Raw genomic sequence first — 27,281 nt, forward strand, 5'->3', positions numbered from 1 at the left:
GCTTTTCAAAAATACCAGAGCATCTAGATAAACATAAAGAAAAGGGACATTTCAAAGAACAGAAATTAAAATCCATGTGTGAAATCTTTGCTTTTTTTGATATTATCCTTGTGTCAAACACCAATTAAAAACCAAATATGCAAATATGTATAATATAAAAATACGATCCCAAGATTAACACTTTGTTGCAGGCACAGTTATCGCACAGAATATGTTCTTTTGAGGGCAGGGGAATGATTTTGATTTTCACAGGGAAAATTTTTATTTTTTTTGCATTACAAAAAAAAAAAAAAAAAAAAAGACAGCAGTGCAGGTTTGATGGGTGGAAGAGGAAGAAGGGAGGAAAAAAAAAAAGTTACTTTAGCAGCAAATGTCCAAGGTTCTAACCACAATCAAATTAACGGATATCTGGCTGTAAAAAATAAGGTTGAAGGGATGCTGCCCTGATCCATTCATCTTTGCTAAAATAATTCAGCTGTAAAAACTCCAAAATGTGACATATTGAAGGACAGTTTTGTAACATAAGCAACTTCCTAGCTTGTCCTCCATGTTATTGACCATCGTTATCACTTAAATATATGTACAAGAATTAAGCCGCTTTTCTCCTCGTCCACATGCTCCTGGTCACTACTGCAAGCCAGTGCCAGTGGGCGTGCTAATCCCATAAACAGCTCTCAAAGTGTGTCTGCTCCACTGTCACCAGAACAGCCCACGCCCTGGTCTTCCCGTCGGTGTTGGCGTGCACTGCAAGGGAATTCTTAATGCTCAGCGTTCTGCTTGTCTCTCATCCAGGCTTGGATTTGCTCTTTAAGTTCTGGCACTAATAGTGTAAAGAAGAAGAAAAAAAAAAAAAAGAATTATTAACTTAGCAGTTAAATTATTTAGTAGTACTATAAGAAAGCTCTTCATGACCAACAGCAATTTCTTTTCTAAAAGCTTGATCAGGAATATCTACTACTATTTTCTTCTCTATGATCTTCTGCACAGCTTTGAGTAAATGGATGACTCCTTTACCTACCATAACAATATCCTTTAGCTCCGCAGTTATAACAGCAAGGGTGTGGGGTTTTTCCCAGAAAAAGGGAAAACAGAAGGAATGAACTTTTCTGTGCGAGTTGAAAGAACTGTTAACTGAAACCTCAACACTTCTGGAAGTATACGGAACAAACCACACACAGACTGCTTCCCCCAGTCAACTGCTAACTGTTGAACAGACACCTGGTTCCAGCATATTTTCCGTCAGCGTCTGACGATTGAAAGGATCAGTGGAAGAGTTCAAGAGATGCCTCAGGATGATGGACCTGTCCATAATAGTTCCGGATGGCAACCTCACGGGATCAGTCATCAGCGTGTCCATAAGGGGATCTGAGGGCACAAGTGTCTCATTATTAAATTGAAGACAAAAGCTACAAATTTTATGTGCAGACAAAACCACAGTGCAGAACCAATATTCAGGGCCCCCAGACATCTGTATAAGTTACAGAAAATGGTTCAAGTGAGCAGCAGACTTCAGCCTTCATGCTGCTTTTCCCTTTCAGAACTGGGACTAAGCATTAGCTATTTTCACCCTATTTTCAGATTTTTTTCCTACTGTTTTAAAATACAGGTAAGCAAGACATGGATAGGGCTGGACAGTCCAATCCCAAGGAAAAGCAAAGAAACTCTCAGCTCCCTACTTTTACTTAACTATTTAATTGAAATAGAGCAGGATGCAAGGCTTCGTAAAGAATCTATAGTTTCTATTGATATATACTCATATTTAGAATTAAAGTAACAAAACAAATCCCTCTTCTCCTAAAAAGTCAGTATTAGAAAACTCAACTTGCCTCTGAATTCATCCGGGGCGTCACTGTAATCGATTTCTGCACGGGCATTCTTGGCAACGATTTCCTCCACTTTCTCTGCCAGCAGTTTGAATTTCTCTATTGCTATGGTTGACTTGATTCCAGCCTTTCTCATCTTTGAGATAACCTCCTCAAAGAGCTCTTTGCTGTAGGACCTCTACAAGCAAAGCATAAAAAGACAACTTTGCTGAGTTGTTCTATCCTAACACGCCAGAAAAATTCTAAAGATCTTTTAATGCATTTCTAAAGCTTCAGAAGGAGGGATCAATGAGACAACCTCAATGTTGCAGACAGAAAAGCAGTATGTCGATAACATTTCATCTAGCTCCAAAATGTCAACTTTGGGGTAGACTTATGGTTTTTTACTGGTCATCACTACTGTAGAACTAGCTGTTCAGAACCAAAAAAAAACCAACCAAAAAACAAAAAAACCCCACCAAACAAAAAAAAACCCACAACATCACCTAATCAAAATGACTAAGACACACAGAGACGCTGACTATAATTATTAAGACTGTTCCTTAGACAAAACATCTGTCTTGCCACTCCTGTCTGTATTCTTGTTCTCATGAGTCTTGGCTGAAAATACAACATAAAATTAAAAGGTTTTTTTTTAAAATTTCTTAACTTTTCTCATAATGTGCAAGCCAGTACTGGGAAAGAAGAGATTCTTTCTCCTAACCCTAACAAAAACAAACAAAAAACCCACCCCATGATGTTACAAAAATAGTAAGGCAACTCAGAGGGAGCTGAAACTTGCTGGACACCTGCCAGCTGGTGCATTAAGAACCGCACAGCTACACAGTGCAACATTCAGAGAGACCCAAGGCATATCCTACAGTTTCAACTGAGCAAGCATTACTTTCATGTCAAAAAAGAAAGTTAGGCAAGGACTTCTGAAAGCTGTTTATGTTCTAAAGGCACCATTTTCTTTTCAGTTCACAATGCCATGTTTTGACGTCAGCCTTTTAAGAAAAATTGTTATTTACACTGCAGTGCAAGGTTGAATTAAACAACGAAACACACTAAGTCTCAAAGATTCCTATTTTCCTCGGGGATTTTAAAATGTTCAACACAGCCTCACTTCTTTCATCTACACTATATCGCACCAAGGAAAACTATTCACTCTGGATACACAGTGCCCACCCAAACTCCTTTCTAGCCCACAGAGGAGAACAGGACTATGGCAATATGCCCAGGGTTTTATAAATGTTTTCAGATTCCTTCTAATACGTGCTAGGATTTGTAAATGGGAGATGTATCAAAATGCTTTAGAGACCCTGCCATGATCAAGCAACTTTTTGTTTGTTTTGTCTTTTTCTCCTATTACCAGTAGCCATTAACCAACTGTGCATTTCCTTGGTGTTTCTTTCCTGCCATTGACAGTTTCCAAGATCCCAGTCACTCCCCTCCCTTTTTATGAAGGGCTACTTTGTTAATTAAGCTTTATTCCAGTTCCCACACCAGCAGGCTTCTTTCTTTTTAATCCCTGTGTCACTGCTGTGCATCTGCTGTGGCTAGCATCGATGAATGAACGATGCTTTCATATATACAGCATAAAAAAATACACTGCCATGTATACACATGCCAACACATACGGTCTGTTTCAGAACTGTTACTGCTGTTACCTGCAAGTATCAGAACTTAAATAATTACAGAAAAAAGATGGTGAGTTACCCTGATACCTCTGCTTCACTAGACACACAAAACCAGCTTCCACTAGAATTTCAAGTAGCCATTGAGAACACTTCTTTCCTCTAGATTTTGAGAAGTTTGTATTGTAAGTGACAGGCATAGAGAGATGCAACTCAGGAGTGTGACAACTTTACAAGAACACAGAGGTGAGCACCTGCCTTCAGATTTAACATTTTGCTCTGAAGACTACCACAAGGAGTTCAACGGTGTCTCACACACAAAGGTTGGGTTTTGTCAGCTTATTACACAGCCATTTAGTCAAGTGATGTAAAAGGGAATACAGTTTGGAAACTGTTGGTCTAGAGAACGAACCTTGAATTGTTAAGTGAGGCTCTCGTTCTCAGTCCCAGGTCCACCTGTTTCATGTGTTCTCGATGAGGAAGGGGGGAAGGAGTCAAAACTCTTTGTATGCTTCATTTTTCCCACTTGCAAAATTAGGACAAAGTACTTCCGCTCATTTCATGAGGCTGTAGCTAATGAGCAACTAACGCTCAGGAAATTTCCTCTGTGAAGTGCTGTAGATGTTTGTGTGTCTACAGGTTTGCAAAACGCTTTGCAAACACACCCACTGATAACGAGCAGACAAAATACGGACAGAGGTGATCTGCTGAAAGAAAACAACTTGCAAACATATACGATGGAGTTGGGTGTCAGTATATAAGTACAATGAAACTCTTCTAGAATATTCCACAAAGTCCTGTTTGCCCCCAGTGCTTCTGCCCTTCCCTCTCTCATCTTTTTGGAGCTCACCTGATCATCAGCAATTGCTTTAGCAAAGCGAGCACAATCGAGCTGTAGATAAATGTCAGTCAGTTGGTCCAACAGCTTCTTTGGTTCAAACCCGTATTTCTCAGGGTTTTCGACTTTCAGATCACGGCACTTGGGGCCACACAGTTGCTGTAAGTTGAAGTTCAACATAGCAGCCAGTCGTGGTCCAAGTTCCTACAAGACCAAAGTGAAACACAGATCATAGCAGGAAGGCTTGCTGGCGGTTTCTTTTCTTTATGCACACTTTCCATTAAAAAATAATGCAAACAGCTTCTGTCTAGAAGGATTACAAGATCTCAGAGGCTCAGGTAATGCTCTTAACATCAGTAACTCAATCAGCAATTAGTTAGAGAAAGCAGAGGAGAATGGAGACAAAGGGCCACCAAACATTTCCAGGTTATCATCCAACAGTAGAGATGTTAGAGAAGCTAGAAACTAAGATAAATCTGAGCAGGACTTACAGGTCTGAGAAAAGGCTTTTGAACCTGCTTGGTAAGGATATGGAACATATCAACAGTTTCTGTTGCCAGGGCAAGATATGAACGAGACACCCGCTCATCCTGAGCTAGCTGCGACTGACGAGCCTGTTGCTGATCCTAGAAAACAAACATTCAGTGGTTACAAGTCCACAGAATTTCCTACAGCACCCATAAAAACATCAACACTCATAATGCTAACATGATCTAGACAGAAGAACAGACTGCAGTTCAAATCCAGATGCAACACATTTTTTTAATTTAAGGTACAGCTCACTACCCAATACTAAAGAAAAGTCTGCACCAATTTTCCAGCATTCTACAATGCTAAAAATTAATGTAAATGCTATCACAAGACTCCACGTTTATTAAGTCTGTTCACATCCTGTATCTGCTCCTCACAGCTGCACAGCTGGGTTATTTATGCTTCCTTTCCATCCAAATGCCAATACTTCAAAACCAGCTTGGGATCTGAGAGTCAAGTCATGTTCTCTCTAATTTATGCACCATCAAAAGCAACAAACGCCCCACACTGGAACAACCTGTAGATGAGGTACCAGCTCATTTTGTCACTACAGTAACAGCTTTAGCCTGCCAGTAGGCACAAACAGGAACAAAGGCTCCAGAAGAGCAAACCAGAATAAGTTTAACAAACAAGAACCTCATAGCTTTTATTTTTCAACTCTTTTGTTAAAAACAATAACCTTAAAATAGAAATACCTGACACTGGTGGTTCACCACATACAATTATTGTTCAATCAGGCTAAGGTCTGAGGTGCAGGACTCTAATTGTCTGCATCAAGTCTACCCAGGACCAATGCATTAACAAAATAAAAGGTTCTATTCCTTGAAGTCAATTCAACTGGCGAGCATCTTCCAAAACCTCCTTTAAGAAAGTTAAAGTCTCAATTTCTCCACTTAGAGTTAAGTGCACAGTAACTTAAAACTTTATACTATTTCCACCTCACACCGCACTCCTTGCCAGCCACAACAGAACTACACGGAATGATGGTTTTTGCACAATGTCATCCAGAGTGACCACAGCCATACTGTCAGCAAGAAAAAGCATCAAGAACTGCTTCTCATGAGCAGCTCTTTGGTGCTGCCCCTTATTAAAAAGTTTTTTTAATGGTCTTGAATGAAAAAATTAAAAATAAGTAAAGGGCACTTTGAAAAACATCTCTGTTCACCCTGGGCAGCAGGTCCCATTGATCTTTATTCTTCATCTCCTCTTGCACTTCATGGATACGTTTTAGGGACTCCAGACTCTCATCCAGCAAGAAAGTTGTGTCATTTATCAGCATGTTGATGTAGCGAACAAACTGCTTCCCAGAGCTGAAAACATTGAAACACAGTTATCACGGCAGAGTAGACGGGTGTGCAGACCAGACTGCAACCCCAGCAACACTCCTTCTGCACTGTATATTTCGAATAATGATCCCATTCCCCAAGCCAAGTTCATTGTGGTGTCCAGAGCTCAGTTTAGCAGCACTCCAGTTGTACTGGAAGGGACGGCCATTTATGATACAATGGAAAGCAGCATCACCCCTTCCCAATGGGAATGACCTCCTCGGGTCATGGCCTGAGCAGCTGACAGTAAGCAGCATCACACACAATTTCTTACTCACTTGAACTCTTCCATAAATGTACCATGGTGAGCTATGTTCTGCCAGAGGCTTTTGAAAATGGTGCTGATGTGGTAGCGGATTGTAAACTTGTCATAGAATTCGCTAGTGGCTCCGGTATGTTCAACATCTGAAAAAGAAAACAGATCCCAGCACTGAACCCCACAGTCTTTCCCACCAGGATTCACCCGCAACACACTACACCTCTCCCCTGCTGCCTCAGTGGGAATTCAGTTCAGGCACCAGGTTTTACAGAGATGAAATTCAATTCCCATTCACAAGTCTCCACCTTAATCCCCATTTAAAGATGCAGCACTGTCCATCTTCTATCCCAGAACCAACCTCATTTTTGAAGAAAAACCATCATAAAACAAAACTTCCTGTTCTATCCAGCTTTACTCTACTCTTCATCCCACAGGATAAAATTTCAATAATAAGAAAACTCTGGGAAGACTGAAAAAAATTGTTGTTTGCAAGGGTACAAAGTCCTTTTGAAGCATCCAAATCTACAGGACCAGCAAAACCACGGTCAGAAATTTTAAAATCCCAATACTCCCTTACGAAACAAGCAAAAAACTTGCAGTTTGGAACCTAAACACCACAAAAACAACTGTCACATCAATCCACAGTGCTAGAGCTGTCAGTGCACAGCAGCTTGTGGGAGGACTGGAATTCTCAAAGTTCCATCTAAAGCTATATCCCCCGATTCCTGAGCAACAAAGCCTCATCCTTACAAGACCCAGGATCTACCTGGGGTTTTGGATTTTTTGGGTGTGTTTTGCTTTGGTTTTTTGGGGGTATTTTTTTGTTTTTTTGTTTTGTTTTTTTAAAAAGGTTACAACAACACAGCCTTTTGCCTTATAATACTTAGTGCTTACTGAACACACAGTAAACTACGGACAAAGCACTTACCTGTGTAAAACTTCATCAGGGAGGGGACTAACAATTTAGTGGAGAGAGGATGATTCTCAATCATTTCAAAGAACTTCTGTGTCCGGGGCTGAACAGCTGGATTCGTCATGAACATCACTTCCACTAGCTTGGCTACTAAATAAGGATTTCGGATGTAGTTCTGGTTGCACAGCATCACAACAAGGAACATCACTATGTCCTGAGTACAGGGCTCATAAAGCACCTGAGGAGCATATCTGAAAAGAGGAAGGTAAGGAAAACAAAATGAAAAACCCCAACACTGTCTTGTCTACAGAAGATTTATCATATACATCAAATAATTTCATATCACTCATCAGCAATAGGAAAAGTTTAGTTATTTTATTATAATCTTCCATCTTTCTCTAGAGAAACTAGATTCTTACGGCTGTTGTTAAAAAACAGAACATGAACTACAGAAGAGCTAGGAACTACTGTCGCACCCTAAATTTACATGCACACCACCTGTTACAGAGGTAAACAGCAGAACAAATTTCCTTTAGATGTAACTTACTGTACAATAAAAAATAAAAATTCAGCAACATCTTCCACGTAAAACTCTGGCAATGCTGCAAATACCTTCGGAACTTCAGGAGTTAAAGGCAATTTAATGCTGTAGAATAAAAGAGACAACAAACAGGGCAGTAAAACAGCAGGGTTAAGTAGTAAGTGTCGTGAGCTCTCTTATGGAATTCTCCTACAGGAATGCTCTACACAAGTCCTGAAACTGACATTTTAACAATTCATGTCAGTACTTCAAGGGTATCAAACATACCCGAGGGTTGCTCCCCACTCCAACTGAGCCTTAAACTCATATATCCCATGCAAGAACATATGTCACTGGCATAAATAAAGTAACAATTATGTAAGAATGGAGACACTGTATTAAAAAACATTAAAATTCTAGAACTGCTAAATTCAGTAAACAATCTAACATGAACTGAAATATCTTTGGTACAATTTCCACAGATAATCCTGACACTCACTTGGGATAGGCAGGGTCAAGAATGCGAAGCATCAGCTGAATCACCATGCCATAGAAATTCAGACATCTCCTGAGAAAGTTCTCATCCAGCAAACCAGCATCTGCACAAGCCTTGCACCTCACCAGTTTCTGCAGAACATGCACACAAAAACTAATCCAGGGCAAGACAACATGAAAGAAGGTCAAGCCTATCCAAGCTAATCAATATCCCTGTGAATTATGACAATTATACAATGGTCTCTTCTTAAAATATGCTCTTATTTGAAGAAAACAGGGCACTTAAGCCCCAACATATCAAGAAAAACACACACATAATTCAGAGCTGCAGGGACAGAGGAGCCCTTTACAAGCTTTTTGGGAACAGTGAAAGAAATAACAAAAGTATCAAAATGGGAAAATGTGCAATTAAAGTCATGTTGGTGATACAGCCCATAAAATTTGTGTGATTTTATACTAGGAAGATCTAAGCAAGACAGATCTTCAAAAGAGAGGACCCCAACACAATCACCTTCACAAGAATTGTACACAAGATTAGGGACTCCATCTCCATCTTGGGCATGGATTATGCACGGATTGTGCACGCACAACTACCTCTGGACAAATTACAAACTCTTCACTTCTCTCTCCAATAAAAATACTATTTTCTTCCAACTGAGGAATACTGCCTACGTTACTCTTGGTGTTGCTTTGAATGTTAAATTCACCACTGATGTTCTATTGTATCACAGCCACCATCTACTGCAGCACTCACACGGCTCCGAGATCCAAAATCACCATTTTCAAGAAGCACAAGTGGGAAGTTGCATTTAAACATTAGGACACAAAGTAAACATACAGACAGGCTGACAAAGGCATTTAGCTGAGAACTGAATCACTTACAAACCTTAAGCTGTGTCTTGCAACGTTTCAGCATTTCTCGATGCCTGGTAGCCAGAGGAGAATCCTTCCACTGACTTTCATTGTTTTTCAAATCTTCAACAGTCCTGAAAACCAAATGCAATAACTGGTTATCATGACAGAGGATATGTACTGCCAACTATAAGGCATTTAATCTACTTATCTGTTAAAAACCACAGAAATATTGAGAAGAAAAGTGGGAAAGCAAGCTAATAATGTTCATAGAAGTTACCCATCATCATAACAAGAAAAATAAATTGCTTTTGTGAGTGCAGACTGAACACCTGCAGAGTGTGCATTCAAAGGCACTACGTACCCCAGCTCCAACACACGTGCCTGTCGGACAAATCAGTACAGCAAAAGAAAAAAAGAAAAGAAAAAAAAAAAAAAAAAAAAAAAGAGGGGGATGAAACACAGAAGGGATCTATCCTGCCTGACAAACTAATCTGACCCACTGTATTAAAAAAGTATTTGCCTTTTTTCTTTTTTCACACTGAAGTCTACAGTTACTCTAAAGGAAGGTTAAAAGAATCTCATTAAAATTAACCCCACCACAAAGAAGGGCGAGCCCAGTTAATGACGAGATATTCAGAGATCTCATTCATCCTCTGATATCAGAAAGGAAAACAGAATCAGCTAAGGAAGAAAAAGGTGGCTGACAACAGGACTTGTTAGAAACACCTTCCCTCTCTCAAGAAAGGTACGGGTCTGAATTGTCTATCTTCCCTCTTTCCACTGTTGTAAATTATGTTTTCTGCAGTTTTGTTCTACTCTTGTTCAGCAGAAAAAATATCCAGTGTAATTTCTTCATTACCAACATCTAATTACACTGCCCAGTGTTGCAGGGAACTAAGCAATTCAAGGAAAACGCTGAAGACTGAGCTCCTACTGATGTCAGGAAAAGCCAAGAGCTCTTCACTCTGCACTGTTAGATGGAGATTGCTGCATAAGCAACTCCTTCGCAACGATTCTAAATAAGGAAAAAGAAGCAATTCCTTTTTGAAGGCAAATATATGGCTTATTTACAAGTAATCCACAAGCTGTTTATATGAAAATACTTTTTTCTTTAAAATAAACTAATTCTTCCTGCTCTGGTCTCTGCAGCTTCCCAGGTTCCTGGCCTGCATGTGCTTTAAAAACTAAAAATGAAATCACTACAAATGCAGTCCAAAAATCCTGTAATGAACTCATGGTATTACTGCCAAGGAACATTTACCAAAATGCAATGAGTGCAACTATAAACAATGGAAAATACTGATGATACAAAAATCTGTTCTAATTTTAACAGAGTATTCTTCAAGGTTTAGCAACTATAAAAGTCTATTTGAACTTATGCCAGGAGAAATGTAAAACAGCAGTATCTTCATGTCAATATCATAACTTTATTTAGAATTTTAAAAATGGTAAACCAGGTGCTGAATTAGGTTTACACCAACAATATTAAGAGTTTACTGCTGAAGGCTTCCTTCCTCCTGCCCTGAGAGTACAAGTTATCCCACCTGAGAAGCCAAGGGGAAAAAGGTAAATATCTTCTGGAACATATGAAACAGCACAGGCACAACTAACAGTGTCTTGTTTCTGAAATCACGAGTCATCTCCAACGACTTGATCGCCAGACACATAACTTTATAGGCACCCCTACAGCTATGTCAGAGAGGCTGAGGCATTGATGTCCACACACCATTAACAGCCACACCACAGATTCAGTTATAATAAACACTGCTCAGTAATGTCATGAATCCTAAAATGCTCTGAAGGTAATTCAATCATCCTTTAGAGTGGTCTTCTCTCCAATTTGAGCTGCCTCGTGTAACCAGTATCCTCCATCCCACTATTATTTGAATTCCTGATTCAAGCCACAGTCCCTCAACATAGGCAAAAATCCTTAAGGGCCAAAAGGAGCAGATTAATAGTTAATATGTTCTGTCCTCAGCAGCAGTTCTACCCAAATTGTCATTCTGATTTCCATTAAGTTTATAGGATTTGCCATCATAATGAGAAGCCAACAGTGCCAGGATGCTAGGACTCTCGGATGCACTAGATAATTAACAGCCTCTAACCTGTTGAGCTCCCTGATGGCTCGCAGCCTACGTATGTACCGACGGCAGCTTGGCAGGATTGAGAGATGATGGGCATGCAGGGTTAGGAAGAAACATTCTGTTGGGAATTTCGGCTCAGAAAATGGAGACGGATCCCTGTCTAGAAAACAAACAAACAAAGCAGTACAGGTGAATAAATTGAAAAATGAACTGCCTTATATAGGGGTGAGACCTTGAACTCAACTTTCTTTCAAACAAATAAGAGTAGACAGTGTCAAGAAAAAACATTCAGGAATACGTGAATTATTTCCTGCAATCAAGTACTTCCATGTATCTCCAGTAACAAAACCAGAAGGCAGAGTAAATGCTTAACATATCTCCATAAGAGTACTCACAAAGTTCAGCAATCCAGGCGGTAAGATCCTCCATTGTTGCTTTTACTCTTGTCTCATCTGTTGGGAGGTCAATACGACACCTGGGATGAAATATGTACATGGGATCAACCGTTTCCAGCTTTATCTTCGTACTTAGTTGCTGTAGTACCCATAAGAAGTTGAGCATAAAGCCGTCTGTAGATACCAAACGATCGTCTGTCTGTGGGGTAAGAAAGGAAATAGTTGAGGACATGAGCTTAAAAGTACAAGGGTATTTTCTGCTGCTTTAACAGCAGTCAACGTAAATGAATGATGAGAGTTCAGGGAAAGGGAGAAATGATGAAGAACGTGGATAAGAGACCTTTGTAATAACGGTAAAGTCACCTACCAACTTACATATTATCTTTCTCTATGGTTCAAGTTGTCACTCTCAAGAACAATAAAGAAATATAAAAAGAAGTAGAGGACAACCTAAGAAATGAAAAGGGCCTAAAAGGTCCTCTTTCGAGAATGGTTTGCCACAGATACAGACAGCAACAGAAGGGCTTCAAATTCTTGGTGAGCTTCAATTCAAAGTTTGATCTTAACTGTAAAGTTTCTATTACTTCTTCACTGGAATTTTACTGAAATACTCCTAATAGCGATTTCAAATGTTTGCTTTTGAAAAGAGAACTTGAAGACAACAATGATGCAAACTGCAGTTGCTCAGGACTCGTGCACAGATTTTATCACAGGAAGTTAGTGCAATGCATTAATTATACAATGGCAAAACAACATCCCTGTTGTTTCACTGGAACCATGCCAGTTCATATCTGCATTAGTCCCTTCACAGAAATACAAACAAAGCCTAGAAACCTTCCAGATGGAAAATAAGATTTTTAAACCTAGCCAATTGGAAGGAATGAAGGCCCCATAGATTGGGAAGGGGGGAGCACAAGGAGTTGGGGGGGTTACAAAGCTTTAAGCATCTAATATAGAATCTCTGTTAAAAATTCTTTTGTCCTCCCTTCAAGAGCCACCACTACGCGAGCCATCTAGTGCTATCTGTGCATTCACTAAGTCCACGAATTACAGGAAGATTGTTCCTTTCATTTACCTGCATTTGTGCCTTTTTCATGTTGGCGTTGACAATAGCTGCCATGTAATTGAGAGCTGCTTCTCGAGTTTCACCATTCAGTAAAATACTGTGTAGAATCTTGAACAACTCTTGCTGGAATTACAAGTAAACATTCCATCAGGTTGCACATACATCTCAACATCACTTTTGTGCTTTCTGTTGCTCCGTATTTTTATGTTCTACAAATTCCACAAAACTACAACTTCTGTTGTGGTCTTATTGTCAACATTATTTGACATATATTAATTATAAAATTAGTTACAGAAAAGATGTGCATAGACTAGTGCAACACACACACCACTAATACACTGTGCATGTTTTCCTCATCCTTTAACATGAACTATAATCCACGACTAACGGCTCTGTTATTTTCTGAATTGGCTTTACTGCCTTAGAGAAATATTTGTAGTACTCTGGTTTTTTTTTTCCTAATTCCCTTCAGCCATATCATAACAGATTTGTTGTTTAATACAGAAGCTAGATTATTTTAGGTTGTATTCTTCATTTATGTCAAGACCAAAAACCCCACATATTTCTGCATTTTTTTTTAAACATGAGAACACTTACCCTTGCTAATTCCAGGTAATGTTGCAAAGACTGGCTAACAACTCGGGTGTTTTCAAGAGTAATTGCAGGACCTGAGAAGTACTTTTCAACTACTTTGTTCTGCAAGTAGAATGAATATTGGCAAATGTATGGAACATATTGAGGAAGGGAAAAACAAACAGACAAAAGCCGCCCACCATGCTACTATCAACATCCCTCTGTAGCACTTACGTCATCTTCAGCGAAGACAGAGAGACTGAAGAAGGCTCCAAGATAGGAAAGTCTCTGCAGCTCTCTTCCTGCACCTGCACTTAAAGATTTAGGCAACCACAAGGGCAAAGAAACAACCTAGAAATTCAGAGAAATAGCAAGTTACCCAAAGCTGCCATGTCAGCCATGCTACTTCATCTGCACTGTCACCTTCCAGCGTCTGTCACACGCCCTCCATTCTCCAACGATAGCTAAACAGAAACATCTCCTCAGTATGTCAGCAATCTAAGCACGTCATGTTTGTCCTAGTTTTTCTAAACTCTCAGGGAAAAGGAATCCCTTTACGTTTTCCTTAAACTACTGTTTAGCATGAGACACTACAGCAGCCTGTTGAGAGTTCTAGAGAACATTGTCAACGTGGATCACACAATATAACAAAAAAAAAAATATTACATGGTTCTTTTAACTTGAAAAATAAATTTGAAAAAAAGACTGGATACACTTACCAAACTGCACATAGGGTGTGTTTTCCCAAACTTGATTTCACAAAGTTCACATAGTGCCTATAAAGAAATCCCAAGAAAAATTACTTTCCTGTGTAATTCCTAAATCACCTGCCTGCAAATAACAAGCTTAACGTGGTAAACTGCTGAAAAAGCCAAACCTTCTTCCCCTTAATCTGTGGAAAACCTTCCATCTTCTACAATGTTGAAGAGGTCCAAAAAAAGCTAGAGCACACCCTGCTCCCATTTTAGCTTTTACATCTGTTCCAGCTTGTCTCAAAAAAGCTAACATGTCTCAGAGGATAATAAATTATTGCACTTATTTCAAAAATTAGCTGTGCAAATTGTTTGTTCAGAATGTAACAATGCCCTTGCTGGACTCCTGAACTGCCACATGAAAGTCAGTAACAATAATAAATAGAGCAATTGTTCTATACATACACCAAGGCCTTTGTCTTTTGAATCAGAGTGGTAAAATGTCAGATGAACACAGAAGCCAGAAACAAAGAATCCTATCCAAGATCTCTAACTCACTTTCAACTGCAGCACAGAAAAAAGAAAGACAGACGATGCTGAAAACACAGAAATACTGTAGGCTTGCACATATCCTGCTTCCCCTGTATTACAAGTTCTTATTCTTCAGTTACATTATAGGTAGTAATTCTATTGCATCCTTTTGTGCACACTGTGCCAACTGGAGAAGATTAAAATGGAATATAATTTTTGAGTAGCTCTTACTTGCAAGAATCCACAATTTAAATTGGGGGGAATAACAGAAGAGTAGGAAAACACAGAACGAGCAAAAATGGTTATTTTTGCAAAAAGTACCAGAGTTGCTTAGTCCATGTGATTTGCAGCACCCCAGTCCAGATAACTTCCTGAAGTACAAATTAAACCCGAGATGTAACAGCATTTCTTGGCATCATACACTGAAGACCCTGAAATCTGAAGGTGCTAGCTGACAATGCTCAATTTAGCTCGCTCTTTTGTGGCCAAGCATGCTTTCAAAGACTTTTTTGTTTGGTCAATAAAAGCAGGAGGGAAGCAGATCTAGGGTCTAAAGTATGTACTTAAAAAAAACCTAAAAATAACCGCCCCAACTTTTCATCCAGGCAATATTATGACATGTTCCTATAGTAAGTAGTCACCAATTCAAATAATTTTGGGTTTAATGCAATAGATTTGAGTTGCCCACATAAAAGATTAGTCCAACAAACATTGGTGTGGATGTTGGGCCTTATTTCCCAGACTTAAACTGGGAGGAGCTTAGCTACCCATCCACAGTATTGTAACTAGTATGCATGATAAAATCCATAGATTTGATTAATCTTATATAAAACAATACATATAAACATTTGAATAGCCCACTATAGAAACTCTGGACATTAAGCTTAAGATATTAGTGGCCCCAGACTCTGCTGGATTTTTAACTCTTTTACACATCTTACACCACATTGAGCTTCCAACAGTTTAACAGTAATCCACTAACCAAAGGAAGCCCCAAAACATCGAAGTACATTATTTTGTAGAGAATCTGCATAAGTTACCAGTAACAATAAACAAACTGCTTCTAGAAATGAACCATCCTTACCATAAGCGGGTATTTAAAATTGTCACTATCAAGGGAGCACTCTTTGGAAGCTACAGCCAGGCCTTGTAAAATGGGAATAAAGATCTGTAAAAACAGAAGCAGATTAGGTCACTCAAGAATAGGAAGCAATGAGACGACACTACCGCTGTACACAGCATGAAATGCCTGTTCATTCTTCAAATACTGCAACTTACAAATATAAAGAAAATATGTTTTTCTTTTGTCTATCAGTCAAGCTTGAATGTTTAACAGATTATTCAAAGCTAAGAATCAACTTGACTGATCTACTGTAAGTGATGTATTGGCTTGATGCCTGAGCATAACAACTTACCCATAAAAACTTATTTCCAAGCCCTTGTATGTCTTTTACCTGATCACAGTCTTACTTGTTTCCAAACATTTACTTTGGAAAACAAATAACCCCAAAGACATGTACATCTAGATTTGGACCCAAAGCTGACAGCTACAAAGCTGTGTGTTCAGCTACACAGACATTTTTAGGCTATTTTGTACAGAAACACAGAAGGATGAAAACTCAAGCTCTGTAATATACGCCTGCATATTCTGAGTAGTCCACTTCAACATTACATAAATGTTCTGTGCTTATTAACAAATGCACTTTTAATAATTTGAACCGGCAAATAATGAAAGTCCGTCTTTTTCACAAAATGCTAAAGGAGTTAAAAACGAACAAAAACAAACTCCAAGTGCGTAACAGGTTGCTAGCCCCTGAAGTAATAGGTACAGAACTGTGAGATGCAGAATAAACCTCTGGAAATCCACTCCCTTGCATATTGCAAATAATATAAGCGCATGATATAATTATTTCTTTTTTACCCATGCCTCACCTGTTTGAACACCTCTTCATCCTGATAAGTTGTTCTCACCAATTCTTGGATGAAGCCAAATGGGAGATTCCTACACAGCATATATGGTACCAGCAAAGACTGCTGCTGCAACGACCTTTATTTTTATTTAAAAAAAAAAAAAATCCAAACCTCCTGATTATTTGAAGTAGTATTTGTAAAAATGTCAGAGTTATCAAATCCTTAGATGTGCCTGAAAGTAGATTATCAACCTGTAGGCACACCTACTCCTTTCAGAAGTAACTAACCTTGTCCTCTCAAGTTACTTGTGGAAAGGTTATTCTGAAACAGATGCTGCTGCCAACATCACACTTTAGTTTAATGAGGCTGGAAGAAAATAACAGCTTCTGTCTAGTAATTGGTTCTCCTTTCTACTCCCCTCCAATGAAAAGACCCTTTGTTAAGCTCAACTAGTGAAGGAACAACTTTTTTTTGATGTTTGTTTTTCCAGATTAAGAAAAGAACATAACGTTAGTCTTTTCTGAATTAATACAGTTGTTACTTTTAACTGCTAGCATTTTTCAAAAAGTATTTTTTTTTTATCACATACATAAAAATTAAGTCTACATGAACCAATGTTGCCATTAAAGACAAAGCTAATCTCAAAGCACAGTAAATAATTGGTGCACCTTAGAGATGACAGAAGTATTAGTTGGAAACGCAAACACAAAATTAGGCAGATTTTCGTAAAAGTCACATATCCTATTTTAAAAACCTTTTTACTGTTCCAGCTAAACAGGCTGCTAGTTAAACAACTGCTGCTGAAACAACTGCACTTGAAATCTCAGAGTCTTGATTTAGCGTAGAATGCCTACACACAGATTTCCATTACCAAATCTGTTATGGTAAAAACTCTCTAGTGGGAACAGTAGTCTCCAATGGCAAAGCAGAAAACTATTCCTCTGGCACATAAATGTATCCTGCTCCAACAACTGATCTTAGTTTTCTTACCTAGTCCTTAGAAGAAAAAAAAAATCCCCAAACAATCTAACTTCCATGGCTATCACCAGCTGTATTTACCTTGGTTGCGTTAAGGATCCCTGTAGCACCAAAGCAGCGTGTGAAATGCACTGTGATCGGACGTTGCTCAGTAACTGGCTAACTGTTGGTTGGCTACACATCTGATAAAAATAACTTCATTTTAATACAAACTAAAAGTATACGGAGACAGAACAGACAGGAAATATAAGTTTCTTTATTCATGCAATATGAATGTAATATACAAACTAAGGTTAGCGCTACTCCAGCTAAAAACCTTTCAGATTATATATGGAAAGTGTTGGTTGTTTTTTCCCCAGAATCAAAAGCTTAAAGCAGAATATAGAGCACTGACAGGGAGCTGGTCTCACGAAAGTATGTTTTACACAGAATAAACTTGGATAAAATGCAGTGGATCAAGAGGCGAAGGACAGTTTCTAACACGGTGCTTATTTTAGAGATGTAAAACATATTAATTCATCATATTTGAATCACATATAAGAGTCAAAGGGACCTTATAAATTCCATAAAACTATTTTTACAACAAAGCCTTCAAGAAAGAACCATAAATTTCCACCAGCTTTCCCCACTAAATAGTAAGGGGAGCATCTGTGACAGCACTGACACAACTTCACTCACTGAAATGTACCTTTGGCGCTTTTCTCTCCTCTATTCCAACTCTGTCAAAACACTCAATGAGGTAGTTCAGCATCTCCGTCTCCTTGCAGTTTTCAATGGTGAAGTGGTCACTGCAGGAATCGGAAACACTTGAGCTGCCAGATCCTCCCATACTTGAACACACACAGAAAGAAGAAAGCAAGCATTAGGTACAGTTCCTCACTTGTGCACAATCAGATAATTCCTGAGCTCTTGACTTCCTCTATCAGTTTTCTGAAAACTCCATCCCACCACACACATGGCTCAATAATAAAGATAAATTTCTGTGATCTGTGAAGAGCTCTCCGTTTAACAGCTTGTCCCGCTCCAAAAGTTCAGCTGTACTCTAACAGGTCTGGAGAACCAGCTATCTGATTAAATGACCAAGTACCTGAAAGACAGCAAGAAGGTGCGCGACTTTAACGGGAATTGATAAACCTTGTTCTCACATAGTAACACCGACAAGGAACAGTTGTACCCGACATCAAAAGTGTTTGGACACCCAGGACACCACCACACTTCCATGCCATGATGCACCCTCTGCACAGCTCCTGTACAGCATTCCAAATGGGAGGAATTGCCAACCCATGGAGGGGGGATCCTCCCACCGCAGAGAAGAGACCTTAGCTGACACGTGGGGCTACAGACAATCACTGTCCGTATTCTAAGGAAGAAGAATAAACCAAACAGGAGGCAATACACCAAAGGAACTGCCTCTTCTAAAATTCCCACATTACAAATTATTTAATTTCAACTCAGTTCATTTCAATTCCCTCACAGCAAAATATGTCATTTCATTGTGCGGGGCGGTGGGGGGAACACTGACATTGTAAACTCAAAACCTAAATTGACAAAAATAAAGCCATGCTTGAGAGAAGAGAAAAAAGTGAGACTATACTCCACAACTCTCAATCTCAGACATTATCTTAACAAAATTCCTCTCTACATAACAGCTTGGCAAAGCCAATTAAAAGCAAAATCCTCACTTTACAGAAGGAAGACAAGATATATTCACTTGATGTAGATGGCATTAAAAAAAACAGCAATTACATGGATAGTCTACTGCTATTCCTCAAAGAAAAGTCTATGTACAGTCAGGGTGGATTTAAATGAGGACCAATTTGTAAGCCCCAGATCTTAAACTGGAAAATAAGAGTATTTGTTTCCTTAAATGCAGCTCTTAAAAACATGCTTAAAACCACAAATTGTGTTGAAACTGGAATTTCCTTTAACTATAAAATAATTTACTTTTTAATAATTGAGCTGTACAGATCTATTGTGCAAGTTTTACAGCGCAAGCAGTAAATCAGGGAAAGGTTATTACTGCGGAGCATCTGGTAGCTCAGCATGTTAAGAAACATGACTTCTAACAGCAGCAATCTCTTTTTGCAGAGAGAATTTGTTTTCAGTTATTCAATTAAAACTAATCCATGGAAAACGTAGCTCTATTAAAATACTACTCAGCAATCATGAAATCATACATACATTTTCTGTAGCCTCTCTCTTAAACCTCTCGACTTCTCACATTTGGCTTAAAAATTACCCTTTTAAGAACATCAATTTATATAAAAAACCTACTACTTCTACAGTTAGTCATTCTGTTAATTATTTCACTGCAGTAGTAACTGAAATTACTCAACTGCAAAGCTCATACATCCTCCATACACACACTGAATGCCTTGGTATTTTCAGAACGCGAGTTGTTGCATAATTGTACAGTCCCTGTGTTTATAATTTAACTAACATCCTACTGCTGGCTGTGGAATGCCTGGACATAATTTACAAACTAAGACTCCAGAAGCATAGCAACCTCAGAAATCTTTACCAAGGGCTTTGTGACTCAATCCAACATTTGGATTAAATCACCAACAGGATAAGAATTAAACAAAACACTGGGGAAAAATAATCCTAAATTCCATGCATACAAAAAACTCTAAGCCTGTGCGATCAAGCTCACTATCCTGAAATTACTGGAACGGAAAAGAGGAGATGCTGTTGGAAGGTCTCGTAGTTAACAGTCTTACTAGCAGCAGTGTCCCAGCACACCACAGGAACAACCATAGACAGAAAAGCTCGTGGAGGGGAAAAGACGGTCTCCTACCAAGTCTTTTGAGCATTCCCTGACATCACAAGACACTTCCTAATGTTTATTTTTGCACAGCTATCTGGCTAGCTTCAAAACAGATCTCACTAATATCAATTCTCATTTTGTTTTCACATCTCTTAATGTTACCCAAATGAAAAGGCTTTTCTATGTGATTTTTAAGCCTCTGCTTTACAGTAAAATATTCTGCTCTTCCCCCTCCATTCCTGGCTGTTCCAACTACCTCAGCCTCTACTACCAACCACGTCAAGGACCAGTTTAAACTTTCACTGTCTTGTCTTTGCAGGCTAAAGGAGTGATCCTCAGCTGTCAAGTGGCAATGAATCTTCAACAAAGCCATCCAGTTTGCAGCAGATAGCTATTTGCCACCATATCTTTTTCTATACATTAACTTTTCTCCTTATTTTCCAGTTTTTGACAGGAAAACAAGCACATGAGGTATCACTGGTTTTAAAATTACAACCACAGGTGAACAATATTCCTTCTACTCATACAGTCAATGAGGATTCCCCCTCCAACATCATTTCAGAAACCATGCTCATTAACCCTAAGAGGCTGTATGATTAACATTCACTTTATCTTAGTCATCTCTTCAAAAAAGAGCTGACTAACTAGCATTCATTAGACACATTTATACACCATCTTAAAAACCATCCAGGTCATCTCCTCAGCTTTAGTCATTTCCCAAGTTACTCTGAAAAACACTTGACACAGACTGTTAGTTCCTAAGCAACCAAACGTGCAGGTTACATTCTCTTTCTCCAATACCTGGACCCAAACTGGACACAAGCAAAATCATCATCTTCATTTTCTTCATCACTACTGTCCTCAGACACATCAGAAACGGCAAGAAGGAGGAGGGAGAAAGGGTTGTCGTATATACTACCACAACAAAAATGAAAAAGGCCATCAGATTTTATAAGCCAAAAGAAAAAGTAAATGGTAGCTTTTCCTCTTAAGTCTGACAAAAATCATCTTCTCTAAACATGCAACAACGGGTAACTCCATGTTAGTAAAACCAAGACTATAGTAACATGCTCTGTGACACCACTACAAGTCATTCACATATCAAACCAGCAAACATTCACAAACCAAAAACGTGAAAAGAATTTTTAAGACCTAATAAAAATTATGGCTGAAGCGGGAATGTTTAAACATGACTGAATAGCAAGTATTACAATTCTAAGCTACTGAAACTTAAAGCAGCAGTCTCAAATCCTCCCATGCTCGTTCCTCCCTCCTGCAGGGACTGGGGACTCCAGCAGCAGCCAGAGAAAATGCAGCAGTACTTGGCCTGGCATCCCGAAATGGGCTAATCTGTAATTTACATCTATGCACTAAGGCATCAAATCTAACACAGTCCAGCAATTAACAGCTTTCAACAAATCAACTAAAGCCCTACTAAGAAAACTGATTTCAAAGCAGGAACTCTGTTTGGTTTACCATCCAGCAGTAGCAACTGAACAGAAAGCTAATAGCTTAACTGGAATGGATGTAAGAAGAAAAGGAAATTAAAACAATATTGCTAGCTTTAAAGTAATTACGTTACACCTCAAATGCTCGCAGAAACAGGTTTAACATTTTGGCAAAGACAGCTTGTTAGCAAGTCAATGTATTAGCACAAACCAAAACGCAGAAATCAACTCGGGGTAAGTAAGGTGAGCTCAGCACAAACACAAGTTCTTCCAAATTGCACGATTATGCCACACCCTGCACAGCACACGTTAAACACACTCTTATTCTTGTGAAATACCTAGAAGGAATCCTGTTCAGTAAAGAAGAACGCCTGCGCAAGGTACTGGGTGAAGCAGTAAACAAAGGCGGACCCATGGTTGTGGGTCTCTGCCTGGAGGTGATGAGCGGCATGGCTGGAGGGCTAGCAGCCACGGCCCGAGGACTTGGTGAACTAGACGGGATGGGAATATTCAAGGAACGTGGGATGGAAGAAGTTGAAAAGCCTCCAGAATGGGTAACAGTGTATGGCCGGTACCTCGGAGAAGAAGGCTGAATCGAAGAAGGGCTTGTTGCTGTGAGGTGAGAGCTGACAGTAATGGAAGGCACAGATGCAGTGGCAACTGAGCTGGCTGGTGGGGTAAGAGATGAACCAGTCATTGGTACATAGCTTGTGAAATTGGTAGTAGAAGCTGGACTAGTCCCATAGAGACTAAACCAGTTACAGGGGAAAAAGAAAAAAAAAAAAAAAGCAACGATTTAGGATATGCAGAAAAAGGGTGAAAAAGATAAAACGAGCAAGAGAAGCCCTTGCCCTTCTGATGACTCTTCAGCAATAATTCTGCAGCTCACACACATTATTCCTTTTTACTATTGTTGAATAAAGCTATGTCACAATCCACACACTTTTAAGTTAAGAGTCATAGCCTTCAGTGTTGCAAGTTAGGGATATACTAATCAGAGGGAACCAGCTACATGGCTTCAACCTATCAAATACACTTCTAGCCATGGCAATGTAACCAAAAATGGTGAAATGGAGGGACATTCATGTGAAAAAGTGAAGAACTTTAAAATTCTATTCTATTTATTGTTCTTGGGACATTTCTATGCCCCTCTCTCTCTTCTAGTCTACCAATGAATGTTCAAGGGAAATCAGTATTCAGTTACAATCAGAAGTCACCTGGATAATGAACTGGAACCAAAGGAGCCCACGTTACAGAACATAGGGCTGCTTCCTGGGTTAGAGCCCATGTTTAACATCAGGCTTCTGTCAGGAGACCGGGCAGCTGCAGCAATTGGTTGGGATGTAGCTGTCAGGCTGGCAAACGGGTTTTCATCCCTCGACTGGGTGGACATCATCAGCACTTCCATCAAAATCTGCCCAATCAAGTCCTTAAAATCTGAAAACACTGTTAAGAGCAAGACAGTTAGTATCCTCACCTACTGCCTTCATCTACATATTAGTCAGAGCTGTATTATCAGAGATTTCCATTAAGAAGGACAGTAATTTACTTCTGTGAAATTAAGTGCTGCTTCAGTGAAAACAATAGACTGACACATTTATAACTCTACGTTAACTAGGTTCTGGAATTACAGCTACACAAAAATATCACTTTTATGGAAAGTACAAGAGATCACAGATGACCTAATGTCATTATTGTTGATTATTAAAGTTGTCTTGCCCGTCCCACTCATACTTCCTTACCCTGCTGTTGAGTCGGGCAACTTGTGTCATAAAGAGAAGAAACACGCACACACCCCGCATATGCCCACACATAAAGCAACGATTTTTAATTTGGTCATATCCTGTAGCTGACATAAAATATAATTTGTTATATAATCAGGAATTCTTAGCTTATAAAATTAACTGCTAAATGTCTATTATGATGCAAGACAACCCATTCAGTAAAAGGTCTCTGAAAAATAAAAGAAGAAAGAATCCAGCAACACTGCAATATCAGCACACTAGTTTGGCAACAGAGAACACAACTGACAAGAGCACAGCCACTGACAAAAACAGGAGCTATGACCAACTGGTCCCATGTTCCTTTTTGGGGATTCATTTTCCTGATACATCTGCTGACAGCAGATGTTGAAATCAAGCAAAGATCACAAGTACGTGGCTCCGGCATTGGAGCAAAGAGAGAAAAAGCTAAAAATAAGAGTAGGGAACCTGCCACCCAACTGAAGCAATCCCCAACAGTGACAACCATTCAGACACCTACCTTCCTTTGGGTTCTGCTTAAACTGGGCAGAGAGTGAATTCAGGAAGATAACATCTCTGTCTCGGTCCTTCCAAGAGACTCTGAAGATCTTACAGACCAGCTGTAAAGCCTGCTCCTCAGACACTTCAGACCCAGACAGAGGTTCCTTGGGGAGGGAGGGTGGAAATCAATTTATTTGCGTTTGTATTAATCAAGTCACAATGTTTTCAGACACAGCTGCTCTGTAAATGGCTTCAGACTGACCCTTAATGGTAAATTCTGTATACTTATGAAGGAATATAGACAAATTTGTCAAAATTTATTTGGAAAAAAACCCTGAAGAAACACAAAAAGATGCAGAAAAGATGTAGGAGAAATACACAAATCCAGCAGGAAGCAAATTCCCAAAACACATTCAAAAACAGTACAATGAGAAGTGAAATTTCACCAAGATACCAATGATTTTTCCTTTAAGGAATTAATTGGAGATTCAAATTTTCATTATGCACAGGCATTTAAGAGTTTCTTGTAAAAATGAAAGCACAGGAAGGAGCGAACTTCCAAGTCTCTTCTGCTTTCAAATCTTTGCCCAAGACAAATACATCTTTCACCTGAATTAAGCCAGAACAGGACAAAAGACTCAAGAATTTGCCTTGTTCCCCCTTCTTCCAAAAAAGGAAGGTCATGAAAACTGTGAACAAAATGAAAATCTAGTTTCTCTAAAAAGAACACTACCATATATAGTGGCTGGCAAGCGTTGAGTGGGAGGGTTCTTGCAACCCTAAGGCAACTTTTGAGTGTGCACCTGAAAAAACTTTGGAATACAAAGAAATAAAACTGAAGTAATTACCCCTGCAATGCGAGAAGGGGTAGCACATGGGTATTCTAGTGTTTTCAGGTATTTCTGCCCATTTCTGCTTTATTATTGACATCATTTCCAATGCAGATAACCAGGCAATAATTTTTTTTGCTCATAAACGAGGGCTATGCTGTCTCCTTTCCACTTAACTTCTTGATACATCCAAATGAGTAAGAGGAATTGAACCAAGTTTGCAAAGCTTTATTTTACCTTCCACTGCTCCCCTCGCTTCAAGATTGTCCTTGCTTCCAAGCTATTTATTTCTCAGTAGCACAATGCAAGCTGCCCGACTGCCTGATTTGCAGCTAGGAATTGACTGGAAAGGATTCTGCGGCAGGGTTATTGCTACATGGCTTTAAGCCAGGCTTTTACCAACTGACCTTATTACTGACAGTGCAGGAATAAACAAAGACATCTAATGAGCACTGCAAAAATTGTTGTAGAATCTTCTCTCCACTACACTGATGTCCCATTTCTTTAGGGTTTTATTTCACATGGGCCTTAAAATCAAATGACAAAGAGGACAATCTTAGAAGTGAATTAGAGCTTTGTACTTGCTTGCTTTCTTTTTCTGCTTTAAAGGGTTCTACGACTCTGTTTAAACCTAGCTAAATATTCTTATTTATTTTCTTATTATATCATTAAGAAGAAAACCTTATTATGGAGCATACCTTCAGCATACATAATATTTGAAGCAGTACTTTGTTAGGAGACATCTAAGTGCTATACATATAAGCTGCAACAAAATTCACAAGTTTCTTAAAATATTTCTTCAGGCCTACCGCATACTAAAAAGTAGATCTGGGCATTAATAGGTCACTTTGTAGTAGGATATACAACCAAAACGTTTTCTTCAGAGTTTTCAAATATCACTCATAAGCCAAATTTGAGACAATCAAAATGCAGCTTTGATATTGGAAGTTTTTATTTTTCATTCCCACAAATTTTAATGAGGAAATACAGTGAAGAAATTGTTCAGATGACATCTGAGGGCTAGTTCCATCCAACTCCAAATTGCATCATCTGCACAGGTTCTCCCATGAAATCCTGAAGCTTGATGTTACAATAACATACCCATGTAGTCTGGAAAAGAACAGCCAACATGAACCAGACTAACCTTATCCGTCAGACTCCTTTTCTCTCTGCGATCATTCTCATCAACCTCCATATTTTCAATTCCTGAATCCACATCTACCTGGGACATGCTGTAAGTGGAAATAAGGAAAGAAGCCCATTAACTTGTAGAAAGCTGCAGACAGTCCTCTGTAAGATGCTGACCGAAAGAGAAAGCAGCAGAAAAACACCAAAGCAGAAGGACAGTCATATGCACAAACAGCAGTTAAAATCCCTAGCTGATAGCTACATCTCGTGTTTCATTTATTTTGAATTCAAGAAACAGAATACTAAGTTTCTTCAGGAGGCAATACAAACTACACAGCTAGCACATCCCATAACCTTTTCTTTTTTGAGTAGCTAAATTATCCTCAGTAAAACCAGACCAGAAAAAGCATTACAGTGTCTAAACAGAGTGCCATTTTTAAATATTTAGCCCTACTGCATTCACATGGCTGGAAGGGAGAAATTGTGGAATATTTTCCTGTGTAAGCGGTTTTGATGATTAGCATTTCACGGTATTTCCTGGCTTATACAAGCTGCATTTTTTACCTTTTCTCACAGGAGACACTATCAATATCCATGCTCTGAGACCGAGAGAGAGACTGAGATTGTGTTTCAAGGCTGTTAGATGGAGAACTGCTGAGTGAACTCACTCCTTCGCTGCTCTGGCTTCGGTGGGCTACTCCTAGAGAAAAGGCACCACCAAGATTACTACTACAGAACACAATTATTTGGATGGAGAAGGAGAGGAAATACTGTTTTTCAATCCAGGTCTTAAGCATTCTTAGTAATGCATTAGGAAATAAGTATTAATATTCACATTTGACTACAGATAATCACATTTTCTACCTCTTGCAGCCGCCAATATAGGAATGCTTATCTGCATTACAACACCAAGAACAAAACTAAATTTGCATCCACTAAGTGCTCAGAGATTCAATCCCATTAAAAAAAAAAATACACGGACAAACTGGTATTTTTATAAGATTGCTCTAACTTAAGACTTTGTCAAAGCCCCTCTAAAGTCAGTCCTATCAGAACAGGACTTCACGCTGGGGCATTACAATGGAGATCACTTGAGTTCTGACAGTCTTCCCACAAAACCTCCCACAATTTACTGGGAAATTATCAGCACTTTTCCTTCTCCACAAGAATAAAATAAGCATCCAAAAAGTCCTAACAAAATGCACTAAGTGCAACACCAGCAAATGGAGAGCAATATAACGACTTTGGAGCACGGCCGATGAGCGTCAGGACAGGAACAGATGGATTCACTTTGCAATGAAGCCTTCTTCAGAGAAGCGTCAGACAGCAGCAGGGTAATAGCGTTCATGTTCTAAAGACACGGGGCTGTACAATAACTTTCAGCAGACATACAATAACTATTGTTGTCACTAACACGCCAGCCTACCTGATGCACCGATGGGAGAGGTAGCTGGGGTCAT

The 27,281-nt window shown here is 39.1% G+C and overlaps 1 protein-coding gene across 1 annotated transcript; it reads right to left on the reverse strand.

The window, feature by feature from the left end:
• UBE4B (ubiquitination factor E4B) lies at positions 1-27,281 on the reverse strand. Its single transcript, XM_010074995.1, has 29 exons — positions 27,248-27,281; positions 26,386-26,521; positions 25,838-25,925; positions 23,883-24,027; positions 22,838-23,066; positions 22,196-22,369; positions 21,959-22,111; positions 20,974-21,087; positions 18,094-18,235; positions 17,487-17,587; positions 16,449-16,563; positions 15,601-15,684; positions 14,013-14,069; positions 13,528-13,644; positions 13,318-13,416; positions 12,730-12,843; positions 11,655-11,853; positions 11,281-11,419; positions 9,207-9,306; positions 8,325-8,452; positions 7,853-7,951; positions 7,321-7,556; positions 6,412-6,538; positions 5,974-6,118; positions 4,769-4,903; positions 4,290-4,481; positions 1,827-2,001; positions 1,219-1,365; positions 1-820 (listed from the first exon to the last, which is right to left on the reverse strand). Exons 1-29 carry the CDS (start codon positions 27,279-27,281, stop codon positions 759-761), a joined length of 3,786 nt encoding a protein of 1,261 aa, XP_010073297.1. The 3' UTR covers positions 1-758.

Source organism: Pterocles gutturalis, unplaced genomic scaffold (genome assembly GCF_000699245.1).
Source record: "Pterocles gutturalis isolate BGI_N339 unplaced genomic scaffold, ASM69924v1 scaffold3007, whole genome shotgun sequence".
Classification (NCBI taxonomy): domain Eukaryota; kingdom Metazoa; phylum Chordata; class Aves; order Pterocliformes; family Pteroclidae; genus Pterocles; species Pterocles gutturalis.